Source organism: Bombina bombina, chromosome 2, assembly GCF_027579735.1.
Source record: "Bombina bombina isolate aBomBom1 chromosome 2, aBomBom1.pri, whole genome shotgun sequence".
Classification (NCBI taxonomy): Eukaryota; Metazoa; Chordata; class Amphibia; order Anura; family Bombinatoridae; genus Bombina; species Bombina bombina.
The window spans coordinates 623,895,507-623,909,385 of record NC_069500.1 but is presented as its reverse complement, the minus strand read 5'-3'; the positions used below and the strand labels follow the sequence as shown (position 1 = coordinate 623,909,385).

The 13,879-nt window shown below is 38.9% G+C and overlaps 1 protein-coding gene across 1 annotated transcript in view; it reads right to left on the bottom strand.

Moving 5' to 3' along the window:
* KDM4C (lysine demethylase 4C) overlaps positions 1–13,879 on the bottom strand; it is a 1,488,570-nt gene that overhangs the window by 322,867 nt on the left and 1,151,824 nt on the right. The window contains exons 14-15 of the mRNA XM_053702565.1: positions 13,450–13,631; positions 1,853–2,063 (exon numbers count right to left, since the gene is read on the bottom strand). Coding sequence (XP_053558540.1) covers positions 1,853–2,063; positions 13,450–13,631 — 393 coding nt within the window. The remainder of the gene's footprint in view (positions 1–1,852; positions 2,064–13,449; positions 13,632–13,879) is intronic.

Here is a 13,879-nt window from a genome sequence, read left to right as displayed (position 1 = left end):
CTCCAACTTGCTGCGGAGCGCATATCAACGTAGAATCTAGCACAAACTTACTTCACCACCTCCATAGGAGGCAAAGTTTGTAAAACTGAATTGTGGGTGTGGTGAGGGGTGTATTTATAGGCATTTTAAGGTTTGGGAAACTTTGCCCCTCCTGGTAGGAATGTATATCCCATACATCACTAGCTCATGGGCTCTTGCTAATTACATGAAAGAAATACACATATAGGGTTACCCCCTAAGGGGAATACATTATAATTGTCACAATGCAAACCTGAAGTAAATAAATAAAGGGAGCTAACCACTCCCAAAGTCCAGACGTAAAGTAGCTGCGTGTCTGCAAGCAAGATGGCCTCCAGTCAGTGAGAAGAAAATTGCCCCATAAAGTAAAAAATTGCTTCCAGCAGGGCTAAGATCCTCCTGATTACCTTAATGCCTGCGGCAGACGAGGACCGCAGTAAATTTAAAGAGACAATATGTAAATTTTAACTTTTTTGGTAAAAGTGACTAAGACTATGAACAGTTTTAAATAGTATATGTAATTATGTCCACAGGCTATATGAAACGTGTAAACGATCATGCTAATACTTTGTCAGCACTATCATGTACCATGCCTGCCTTAGCTGCAGAAGGCAGTGCAAGCACAGAGCCATGGATATGTAAGGTTATAACAGGAAACAGCACACTGTATACCAGAGGATAGGCAGGCATGTCCACATTTCACCTGGGAGACTGATGGCATCTCCACAATATGAGATTTTTACTACATAACCCTCTGCCCTGTTTGGCCTATGATTAAGCGCCGGATAGTACCGTGGTTTTGAGCTACTGTATTTTTAATTGGCTGCAATAAAAGTTTTTTGTTTTTTTAAGAAACAAAATTTACACTTGTGCAGCTAAGAATTTGTCCTTCTTTCTTATTGTGAAGTACTTACTGCAAATTTGTCTGCACCCCGTGAACATTTGAGGTAGTACCGTCTTTAGAGGAGGGTGGTCACATGAAGAAATTTTTCTGAGCGGTGGTAACCCATGTGGACCTGCTTGTAGGTTTTCAGAGGAGGAAATGGGTCTCAAATCAGTTAGCGAACCAATGTCAAATAATGTTAAGATTAGCAATGAAAGCTTCATCACACTCTTTGCTGGAGGCAAACAATTGACTGAGGGATTATGGGAAATTGGGAGGGATTAAAAGATCTCTCTATATTATGTTGTTATTTGGACTGGACTTTAACCCCACAAGTGATGGCTTGTGGACTCTTACAAACTTATCAAATAAATACCTTCCTTCTTTAACAAGAGATGTCCACGTGGTACAGGTACAAACCCCAAAATCAGTAATCCAAAATCCAAATACTTATTTAAAACATTTTTTGTTTTATTTAAAACAACAACCATTACCTGATTACAGTACTGTACTAACTTTCTGATTGTTCTATGTATACAAACATTAAAAATGAAATATAACTGCCTTTAGGTTATATGTATAAGCTGTATTATGACATGATATAATTGTTTACATTTGGTCATATCCTCTATCCAAGCCGTTCCACTTTATGAATGCAAATATACAAATATTCTGCAATTCAACTATTCCAAATTCAAACCTTTTCTAGCCCAAACGGTTTGGATAAAGGACTTTGTACCTGTATTTTGTAGTAGTTTTTTTTTTTTAACAGATACGCTGCATCACTTTCAAGTGATTTACCATTAGGGTAACATGTCCCTTTAAGACGCAAAACTAATTTTTTCTCAGGTAATTAAAAACGTTTTTTTAATACATATCTGCAATATTACATTACTATGATGCAATTTTTATGACAAAAAAACATGGTTATCCAGAGGAAGTCACTCTTACTTGCATGGACCTGCAAACAACACTTTGCACAAGAAATCAGTTGGCATCTTCCATCATCCTGGAGAGTATTAGGGTCTGTATCTTCTGCACTGTCTTCGCTGCATATAAAACACATCTCTGGGATAAGAGGCTTAGTTTTTGGATCAGATGCACTAATTTCACTTGCAACGCTCTCCCAGTACGACTGGATATCATCGTTATAGGTATCTGACTGAAAAACAAAAAGTATAACATGCAGTTGGATATAAGACATACTAACTTGAAAAGAAATGATGCATTAGCTTATATGCTCCTCACAGTGCCAATCATTTTGTTCAGTATCAATGTATTTTGTTTTCAATAGGCTTTGAGGGACTTTGTATTGTATCATATAACTATATATAAGTGTAAGAAACAGCAAAACATTTACTTTGAATACTAAATATAAAAACAAAATTTAAACAAATATTTCAAAATTACAGTAATTTAAATAACTATCGGCTAGATTTAGAGTTTTGTCGGTAAAGACCCGCGTAGCTAACGCTGGCTTTTTTCTGGCCGCACCTTTAAAATAACTCTGGTATTGAGAGTCCACAGAATGGCTGCGTTAGGCTCCAAAAAGGAGCGTAGAGCATATTTAACGCAACTTCAACTCTCGATACCAGAGTTGCTTACGGACGCGGGAAGCCTCAAAAACGTGCTCGTGCATGATTCCCCTATAGGAAACAATGGGGCTGTTTGAGCTGAAAAAAAACCTAACACCTGCAAAAAAGCTGCGTTCAGCTCCTAACGCAGCCCCATTGTTTGCTATGGCGAAACACTTCCTACGTCTGCACCTAACACCCTAACATGTACCCCAAGTCTAAACACCCCTAACCTTACACTTATTAACCCCTATTCTGCCGCCCCCGCTATCGCTGACCCCTGCATATTATTATTAACCCCTAATCTGCCGCTCCGTAAACCGCTGCTACTTACATTATCCCTATGTACCCCTAATCTGCTGCCCCTAACACCGCCGACCCCTATATTATATTTATTAACCCCTAATCTGCCCCCCCACAACGTCGCCTCCACCTGCCTACACTTATTAACCCCTAATCTTCCGACCGGACCGCACCGCTATTATAATAAAGTTATTAACCCCTAATCCGCCTCACTAACCCTATAATAAATAGTATTAACCCCTAATCTGCCCTCCCTAACATCGCCGACACCTAACTTCAAACATTAACCCCTAACATTAATTAAATACAATATCTACAAATAAATACAATTAAATAAACTAACTAAAGTACAAAAAATAAAAAAGAACTAAGTTACAAAAAATAAAAAAATATTTACAAACATAAGAAAAATATTACAACAATTTTAAACTAATTACACCTACTCTAAGCCCCCAAAATAAAAAATGCCCTACCCTATTCTAAATTACTAAAGTTCAAAGCTCTTTTACCTTACCAGCCCTGAACAGGGCCCTTTGCGGGGCATGCCCCAAAGAATTCAGCTCTTTTGCCTGTAAAAAAAAAATACAATACCCCCCCCCAACATTACAACCCACCACCCACATACCCCTAATATAACCCAAACCCCCCTTAAATAAACCTAACACTAAGCCCCTGAAGATCTTCCTACCTTGTCTTCACCATGCCAGGTATGACCGTCCGTTCCAGGCTCCGATATCTTCATCTAAGCTTTGAACTTTAGAATAGGGTAGGGCATTTTTTATTTTGGGGGTCTTTGTTATTTTATTAGGGGGCTTAGAGTAGGTGTAATTAGTTTAAAATTGTTGTAATATTTTTCTTATGTTTGTAAATATTTTTTTATTTTTTGTAACTTAGTTCTTTTTTATTTTTTGTACTTTAGTTAGTTTATTAAATTGTATTTATTTGTAGATATTGTATTTAATTAATGTATTGATAGTGTAGTGTTAGGTTTAATTGTAGGTAATTGTAGGTATTTTATTTAATTAATTTATTGATAGTGTAGTGTTAGGTTTAATTGTAACTTAGGTTAGGATTTATTTTACAGGTAATTTTGTTATTATTTTAACTATTTTAGCTATTAAATAGTTCTTACCTATTTAATAGCTATTGTACCTGGTTAAAATAATTACAAAGTTACCTGTAAAATAAATATTAATCCTAAAATAGCTATAATATAATTATAATTTATATTGTAGCTATATTAGGATTTATTTTACAGGCAAGTATTTAGCTTTAAATAGGAATAATTTATTTAATAAGAGTTAATTTATTTTGTTAGATTTAAATTATATTTAACTTAGGGGGGGTGTTAGTGTTAGGGTTAGACTTAGCTTTAGGGGTTAATCCATTTATTAGAATAGCGGCGAGATTCGGTCGGCAGATTAGGGGTTAATAATTGAAGTTAGGTGTCGTCGATGTTAGGGAGGGCAGATTATGGGTTAATACTATTTATTATAGGGTTATTGAGGCGGGAGTGAGGCGGATTAGGGGTTAATAATTTTATTATAGTAGCGGTGAGAACCGCTCGGCAGATTAGGGGTTAATAAGTGTAGGTAGCTGGCGGCGACGTTGTGGGGGGCAGATTAGGGGTTAATAAATATAATATAGGGGTCGACGGTGTTAGGGGCAGCAGATTAGGAGTACATAGCTATAATGTAGCTGGCGGCGGCGTGCGGACGGCAGATTAGGGGTTAATAAGTGTAGGTAGCTGGCGGCGACGTTGTGGGGGGCAGATTAGGGGTTAATAAATATAATATAGGGGTCGGCGGTGTTAGGGGCAGCAGATTAGGGGTACATAAGGATAACGTAGGTGGCGGTCGGCAGATTAGGGGTTAAAAAAATGTAATCGAGTGGCGGCGATGTGGGGGGACCTCGGTTTAGGGGTACATAGGTAGTTTATGGGTGTTAGTGTACTTTAGAGCACAGTAGTTAAGAGCTTTATGAACCGGCGTTAGCCCAGAAAGCTCTTAACTACTGACTTTTTTCTGCGGCTGGAGTTTTGTCGTTAGAATTCTAACGCTCACTTCAGCCACGACTCTAAATACCGGAGTTAGAAAGATCCCATTGAAAAGATAGGATACGCAATTGACGTAAGGGGATCTGCTGTATGGAAAAGTCGCGGCTGAAAAGTGAGCGTTAGACCCTTTTTTGACTGACTCCAAATACCGGCGGTAGCCTAAAACCAGCGTTAGGAGCCTCTAACGCTGGTTTTCACGGCTACCGCCAAACTCCAAATCTAGGCCTATATATCTGTGAACACTAACAAAACTCAGAAGAAAAAAACAAATAGATCACACACAGTCTCAGACAACTTAAAGGGACATAATACTCATATGCTAAATCACTTGAAACTGATGCAGTATAACAGTAAAAAGTTGACAGGAAAATATCACCTGAGCATCTCTATGTAAAAAAGAGTAAGTTCTGTGTAAAAAGTTATACTCAACTGCTCCCAGCTGCAGGTAAAAAAAAATTAAAAAAATGAAGAAATGAACAGCAGCCAATCAGCATCAGCAGTGCTGAGGTCATGAACTTTTACTGTGATCTCACGAGATTTGACTTGACTCTCATGAGATTTCATTGTAAACTTCCTTTACCTGATTGGTGAAATAAGATGAGAGTGCACGATGCTCATCCCTTCAGCTGTCCTAGGACAGACATACTAATATGCTGCTTAGAAATCCTTTACAATGGGAGGTGGCTACTGAGGAACTTTTGAGGTAAAATATCTTTTTTTTTTACATAGAGATGTTCAGGAGATATTTTCTAGTCAGCTTTTTACAGCTATGCTGCATCACTTTCAAGTGTTTAAACATTTGGGTATTATGGCCCTTTAAGGCTCTTGAGTTATATTTAACTTTACTGTGGCCAATTAGAGGCGAATATAAGCAAGCTCTCACACATATCAACCAGTCAATGCGCAGCATGTAGTAGTATAGGTACAAATCTTCATATCCGGAATTCCAAAATCCAGACTTGTTCTGAAATCCAAACTTTTTAAATAAAACTTTTAAAAAAAATATTACTATATTTTCCTGCCTGTAGGTCACAATCTTCTTTGCCTGTGTCTTTGTTTTTTTGTGTGTTCTAAAATGCAAATAATAGCAGGCCCGGACTAGCCATTGGGCACACTGGACAAATTCCCGGTGGGCCGACCAGTTTCTTGGCCCTGCTCACCAGATGGTTCAAAGACCTGTAGCTTGTCAAAGAAGCGCAGTGCGGGGAGAAATAGCCCCAGGGTGGGGAGGCAGCAGCCCATCTGTTAATTTTAGAACATTTCTTTTAAATTATATTGTCTGTGCACATGGCCATGGTGGGCGGAGCAGTGCAGCATGTAAGAGCTTCGATCCTCCGCAGTCACTGCTGCTGTCCTGCATGAATACATCAATTCAAGACAGCATGTTAAAGGGACAGTCAAGTATAAATTAAACTTTCATTATTCAGATAGGACTTAATCGACTTTCCAATTTACTTTTATCATCAAATTTGCTTTTTTCTCTTGGTATTCTTAGTTTAAACTAAACATAGGTAGGCTCATATGCTAATTTCTAAGCCTTTGAGGGCTGCCTCTTATCACATGCTTTTTAAATCTCTTTTCAACACAAAGAGACAGAAAGTACACGTGGGCTATATAGATAACACTGTGTTCATGCACAGAAAGTTATTTAAGATCTAGCAAAATACAATGCTAAATTTAAGACAATAGATAATAAACAGTCACAGTCATGTGATCAGGGGGCTGGAAGAAGGTTCCTAGATACAAAGTAATCACAAAGGTAAAAAGTACATTAATATAACTGTGTTGGTTATGCAAAACTGGGAAATGAGTAATAAAGGGATTATCTATCTTTTAAAACAATAACAATTGTATGGTTGACTGTCCCTTTAAGTGTCAAGACGTAGGTGAGGCTTTGCTTTTGGACCTCATTTATGATGGCTGCAGTAGCAGCTGCTTTTCACTTTTCTGAGGGAATTATTGAGGAAGGTTAAAAAGAAGAGTGTGTGCCAAGAAAGTGGACTACTTTTTTCTCATTCTCAGACCTAAAGGGCTTAAATAAATGCATATATTTACTTTGGTAAGTATATCTGGATCTTGTGAGAGTGTTTGTTTGAGAAAGTGTGTAAGTGTGTATGTGTGTGTGTGTGTGTTAGAGAGTGTGTGATATAAGATATTGTTCTTTACATTTAGTTCCATCCCCTCTCCAAACTGCCCCATTTTAAAGATGCAAATATTCCAAAATCCAAACCTTTTCCAGTCCCAAATAGTTTGGATAAAATGTTTTATACCTAAATCATAGTTCTGCACTCCAGCCTCTCTATGGGCAATGGAAACAATGTAAAGGGATAGGAAAGTCAAAATGAAATGTGGATTATTCAGATAGAGAATGACATTATAAGACACCTTTAAATTCACTTCTATTTTCAAATGTACTTTTGTTTTATTTTGGTATCATTTGTTATATTACTCTGAATAGCAATAAAAACAGAGGAAATGTGTCAATCAGGTTAAAAGACCAGAAACAACTAAGGCATTTATCAGACTTGCCTGAGGGTCTCGAAACCTGGTACAATAATTGGACAGTTTGTAATTCAAGCGAGAAGCCATGAGAACTAACTCCAAAAGACCCCAACATCTCACAAACTGGTTGAAAACTTCCTGATTTAGAGACCACTCTCCTGGGTGAAAAGACTAGCGACTTAGAAGCTCCTATTACCTTTGTAAACACTCTGTGTGCTATAGTCAAACAGAAGGGTCACAATCTGATAATGCTTGCCTAGAAAAGCAAATCTGAAGAACCTGATGTGATCCTTGTGAATATGGATATGTAAATAAACATTTTTTAACTCTATTGTGAACATAAACTAACCCTCTTGTCCTAAAGGAAGTAAAGTGTGAATTGTCTCCATCTTGAAAATATGAACTTTCAGGAATTTGTTCAATACTTTGAGATCCAAAACAAGCCAAAAAGTACCCTCTATATTTAGTAATATGAAGAGATTGGAATAAAAACATAAATTATGCTTACCTGATAATTTAATTTCCATCTTAATATGGGAAGAGTCCACAGCTGCATTCCTTACTTGTGGGAAATACTGAACCTGGCCACCAGGATGAGGCAAAGACACCCCAGCCAAAGGCTTAAATACCTCCCCCACTTCCTCATAACCCCAGTCATTCTCCCGAGGAAACAAGGAACAGTATGAGAAATATCAGGGTGAAAAAGGTGCCAGAAGAAAAACTTTCAAAGTTAGAGACGCCCATCGGAGAACACGGGCGGAAGCTGTGGACTCTTCCCATACAGATGGAAATGAAATTATCAGGTAAGCATATTTTATGTTTTCCATCTTAATATGGGAAAAGTCCACAGTTGCATTCCTTACTTGTGGGAAATACTGATCCTGGCCACCAGGAGGAGGTAAAGACACCCCAGCCAAAGGCTTAAATACCTCCCCCACTTCCTCATAACCCCAGTCATTATGCCGAGGGAACAAGGAACAGTATGAGAATTATCAGGGTGAAAAAGGTGCCAGAAGAAAAAATTTCAAAGTTAGAGATGCCCATCGGAGAACACGGGCGGAAGCTGTGGACTCTTCCCATACAGATGGAAATTAAATTATCAGGTAAGCATAATTTATGTTTTCCATCTTAATATGGGAAGAGTCCACAGTTGCATTCCTTATTTGTGGGAAACATATACCCAAGCTCTAGAGTACACGGAATGCTAACGGGAGGGAAAAAACAGAGGCAGACCCAATCTGAGGGCACCATAGCCTGCAAAACCTCTCTCCCGAAGGCTGCTTCAGCAGAAGCAAAAAGATCAAACTTGTAAAATTTTGGAAAAAGTATGTAAGGAGAACCAGATAGCCCGCCTTACAAATCTGATCCATAGAGGCCTCATTTTTGAAGGCCCAAGAGGAAACCACTGCTCTTGTAGAATGAGCCGTAATCCTCAGAGGAGGCTTATGTCCCACTGTTTCTATGCTAAATGGATGACACTCCTCAGACAAAAAGATAAAGAAATCGAAGAGGCCCTCTGACCCATACGCTTCCCGGAAAAAAGGACAAACAGAAAAAGCAGTTTGTCTAAATTCCGTTGTTGCCCGAAGATAGAACTTTAAGGCACAAACCACAAAAAGAAATACGTTGTAAATGTTCCTTCGACAAAGAAGGATTAGGACATAAGAAAGGAACCACAATCTCTTGATTAATGTTGCGAATTGACACAACCTTAGGAAGAAACCTAACTTGGTTCGTAGAACAGCCTTATCAGCATGAAAAGCCAGATAAGGAGGGATGCTTTGCAAGGCAGCAATCACAGATACTATGCAAGCAGAAGCAATAGCCAGTAGAAAATGAACCTTCCAAGACAACAATTTAATGTCTACTTCATGCATAGGCTCCAACGGAGCCCGTTGCAAAACCTTAATGACAAGATTTTAACTCCAAGGAGGAGCCTTAGATCTAAACACAGGTCTGATCCCAGCAGAGCCTTAACAAATGGCTGTACATCTGCAAACCTCTTGTGCAGTAACACAGACAGGGCCGAAAACTGTCCCTTCTAGGGGACTTGCAGAAAAGCCCTTCTCCAGTTCATCCTGGAGAACAGAATAAGTAGGTCCTCCACACCTTATGATAGATGCGACAATCAACCAGCTTACGAGCTTGAATGAGAGTAAAAATAACTGTCTCAGAAAACCCTCTCTTGGCTAGGACTAAGCGTTCAATCTCCACCCTCGTACTTGATACAAGAGAACTCTCTCTAGATTATCTGCCATTCATGGGATCAAAGAAGACAGAAGATATACTCTGAATGGTCCACTCTTTGAAAAATGTCTTTAGCTAGACCAAACAGAGGGGCAATAAACTGGAAGTGCTGGTCCAAGAATGCAAACCTTAGGAACTGGAAGTGGTCCTTGAGGATTGGTACGAGAAGGGAGCATCCTTCAGATCTATCGTGGTCATGAACTACCCCTCTCAAACGAGGGGAAGAATGGACCTTATTGTCTACATCTTAAACAAGGGGACATTAAAAAACCTGCTTAAGCACTTTAGGTCCAGAATCGGACGGAAAGTTCCCTCCTTCTTAGGGACCACGAAAAAGGTTTGAATAGTATCCCAAACCTCTCACTGCGATAGGCACCGGGACAATAACTCCTAGAGGACAGATCCCGTACACACCCCAGAAAGGCTTCCCTCCTTTCTGGTAAGGAAGACAGGAGGAATCTGCCCGCTGAGACTTAAAACCTATCTTGTAACCCTGAGCTATGACCTCCAGGACCCATGAATCCTGCACGTCCCTGAACCAAGTGACTGGAAAGAGCAACATACGCCCCCCTACATGATCCAGAAGAGGACCGGGGACTGCCCATTCATGCCAACGTAGACTCGGCGGGCTTCTTGCTCTGCTTGGATTTATTTCAGGACTGAGCTGGCTTTCAAGAGCTCTTGGTTTGCTTTGGCTTAGTGGAGGACTGCTGACATGGGCTTTATCAGAACGAAACAAACAAAAATTGTCCCTTAGATTAGTTCATATACTCTTGCGGTAGGAGGGCACCCTTGCCCCCTGTGACCGTGGAGATAACTGAGTCTAGGCCTGGACCAGACAAAATCATTCCCTTAAAGAGAGGGAAGAAGCCTAGACTTAGAAGTCATATCCGTGGACCATGACTTTAGCCAGAGCCCGACGGGCCTGAACAGCAAAAGCTGAAGCCATAGCATTCAAGCGAATAAACTGCCTAATAGCAGCACAGAAAAAAGAATTAACAACCCTCAAGGCCTTAAATCTATTCTGAGTAACGTCGAGGGGATCCTCCACCCCGATCAAATCCTATAAGGAGTCACACCAGAAGCTACATTCTCCAGTAACCACAGCAACAGCCGCCACCGGTTGAAACAAATATCTTGTATGTTGAAACAGCTTTCTTAACAGAGTTTCCATCTTGTATCCATGGGCTCTGCAAACGAATAACTATCCTCAAGCGGGATAGCAGTACGTTTAGCAAGGGTGAAGATAACGCCATCCCATTTAGGGACGGAACCTCCCAACTCCATTGAGAGTCCAGGACCGGGGACAATTTGTTAAAGGGAGAAGAGGGGGAAAAGGAATCCAATCCTGTCCCATTCATTCTTAATAATGTTCCCATCTAACAGGAGCAGGGAAATATAAGGTACCACCCTGTCCTCAAACGCTATCCAATTTAGGAATTAAAGGTTCATCAGGCAATTTGGCTTCTAAAACCTCTGAATTCGCCAAAAACTTCCTTTAGAAGAAAGCGCAAATTCCTAAACTAAAGTCTGGTTCCTCTGCAGCCGGAGGTTTAGAGGCAGCAGACTCCGACCCAGAATGTTTATACTCTGAAGTCTCAGAAAGAACTTCATCCTCGGATAACCCTCAGTTAAATCCAATAAATTATCTGATGTACTCTGGGAAGGAGTGCAATATGTAACCTTTCGGTTGCGCTTAGCGGTAAAGCATTAAAGTCCGCAGACACCGCCGTCTGAACTGCGCAGTAACGTCTGGTGAAAAAATGCCCCCTCCAGATGGAGGATCAGCAATGCCACAAGAAAACCGCATGTGTAGAGATATAAGAATGTAGGGTACGCACCTCCCTGGACGACAACTCCTCAGAGGTGGACGGCTCTGTGGCATCAAACATGTTTGATATTATCACATTATCAAGGCCTATGGAACATAATTGAGAGAGCGGAACTAAGGTCTCCTCACTATAAAACTATTAGGAATAGTAGTACGCCTGAAAATACCTGCATCCAACTTAGGAAAAGTTTCCCAAATCTGTGTAATAAAAGAAGTACGAGGAAATATAGATTTGGAATTAAATTAAAGATTGCAATGGCATGACAATGATTAATCTATATTATAATTATTTTATACATGTACCTATTTGTTCCAATGTGTGTGCAACCTGAATCTGGGCCGCTCCTAGAGAAGAGCAGAGTCAACATCTCTAGCAAGCAAACCCCCCACCAATAATAGGCATCATGCTAAATAACATCAACTACTCATTACTAGACAAAGGCTTAAGCGCTAACATGGGCAGAGGATAACAAATAATAATAATAATAATAATAATATAATAATAATAACTAGTATTTATATAGCGCCTTTCTCCCAGTGGGACTCAAAGTGCTTTTTCAGCGCTCGCTCTCGGAATTAACCAAATTGGCAGCTGAATAGTAATAGTTGTTATTATTACCCAATTTAATGGTACTCATTTTATCGACCTCAGAAGGATGAAGGGCTGAGTCGGCCCTGCCGGGATTTGAACCTGTGACCTTAGATCTTTTTTAAACAGGCTTTTTTGTAGTCAGGGCATTTACCAACTGAGCTACCTCACCGCATATAGTATCATTTTATTCGGCACATTATTTAAGATAGTGCAGTTATGGTATCGCTTGCAAGTGCTAAGGGACTTTTGTATTCAGCACATCATTTCAGATGGCATGGTCCATGGTTCCACTTACCAGTGTTTAGGAAAAGTGTGTTTAGCTTATCATTTCACAAAGCTCAGATAGAGCGGTCATGATAGTGATTGCCAGAGGTAAGAAAAACTGCATTTGGCACATCATTTCATGTAGCTCAGATTGTGCAGTCATGGTAGCGCTTGCAACACTAGCACTTACATCACTAGGGAATCCTGCACATGCGCTATACTCTAGCAGACAAAGTGAGCTAGAATGGCTATAGCTCAATGCGCCAAGACTACAGGGTAAGGGTGATTAAAATTTGCAACATTGATTTGAAAAAGGTATATATACACGCATTTTACGCATGTTTCACTATGTTTACATATTAAAAGAAGGGATTAAATAACAATAGAAAAATAAAATTGTCTGTGTAAAACTTCCTGTAACAAAGCATGAATATGCTCAACCCGGCAATTAAAGTACTGTGAGGAGGAAATGGGTCTCAGATTGGTAAGCAAACCCCTTTCAACAATGAATAGATCAGCCCTTCAACTTTCACCTCAATCCATTAAGGAAGCAAAAGAAATGACTGAAGATTCAGGAAAAGTGTGAGGGATTTAAAGCTCTTGTATGTTGAGGTATCTTTTGCCTCCTCCTAGTGGTCAGGAGGGGATTTCTCACATGTAATGGAATCACACTTTTAAACTATGAAACTAATATTAATTTATGATTCTGTGTTTGGATATTTACAACAAATGTTAATTAAAAAAAAAAGCAAAAATAATATAAAACATTGTTAGTTGTGAATGCCATAAATTGATATTAATGGTTAAGAGGAAACATTTAACCCATTAGCCGTCCATTGTAACCTTTAAATAATTACACATGCTTCAGTAGAGATCTGAAAAGAAGAAAAGTGAAATGCCCTTGAAAAGCTTATAGAAATCCTAATTCTAAAAGTTTTTAAATGGTTAATCACATTTCCTGTTAAATTTAATACCTATTGTCTGTAAATCAAAATGAAATTAAGAAAAATAAATACGTTAAAAAAAATGTTCCAACCTACACACAAGGTATGATAGTGCTTGGCCTGGTTGGAATATAATTCTGCTATCTAAACAAAGGACCCATTGTATTACTAATTGTTGAAAAGAGAGTGAGATGGTTACATTTATGTTTAGTTTCTACAAGTACTTTAACCTTACCTTGTGATAAGGCAAAAAGAGAGAACAAACAGCACAGTATGGTTTCCTTTTGGAAATAGACGCATTGTATTCTTTTTCAGCAGCAAAACTAAACACCTTCGACTGCCATAGGTGCACAAGAGGTTTGGCCCAAAGTTCAATTTCTTCTCCTTTGTCGTCAAGTACAGAGCTTTCAATCAACTCTGTGATAAAAAAAATAAATACATGGAATAAAGGGATATGAAACAAAGTAGAAATTATGGTAGAATAATTTTTCAACTTTTTTTTTTTGACAAAAATGTAAAGGTAAAACATTTATATGGACACTAAACACTAAAGATGCTAGACATTATAATGTTTTTAAGCCTGGGACTAAAATGCAGGATCATTTTTAAATGTAAGTTGTTTTAATATTGAAGAAATACATGTAAAGTTTTAGCTTCTATATTGT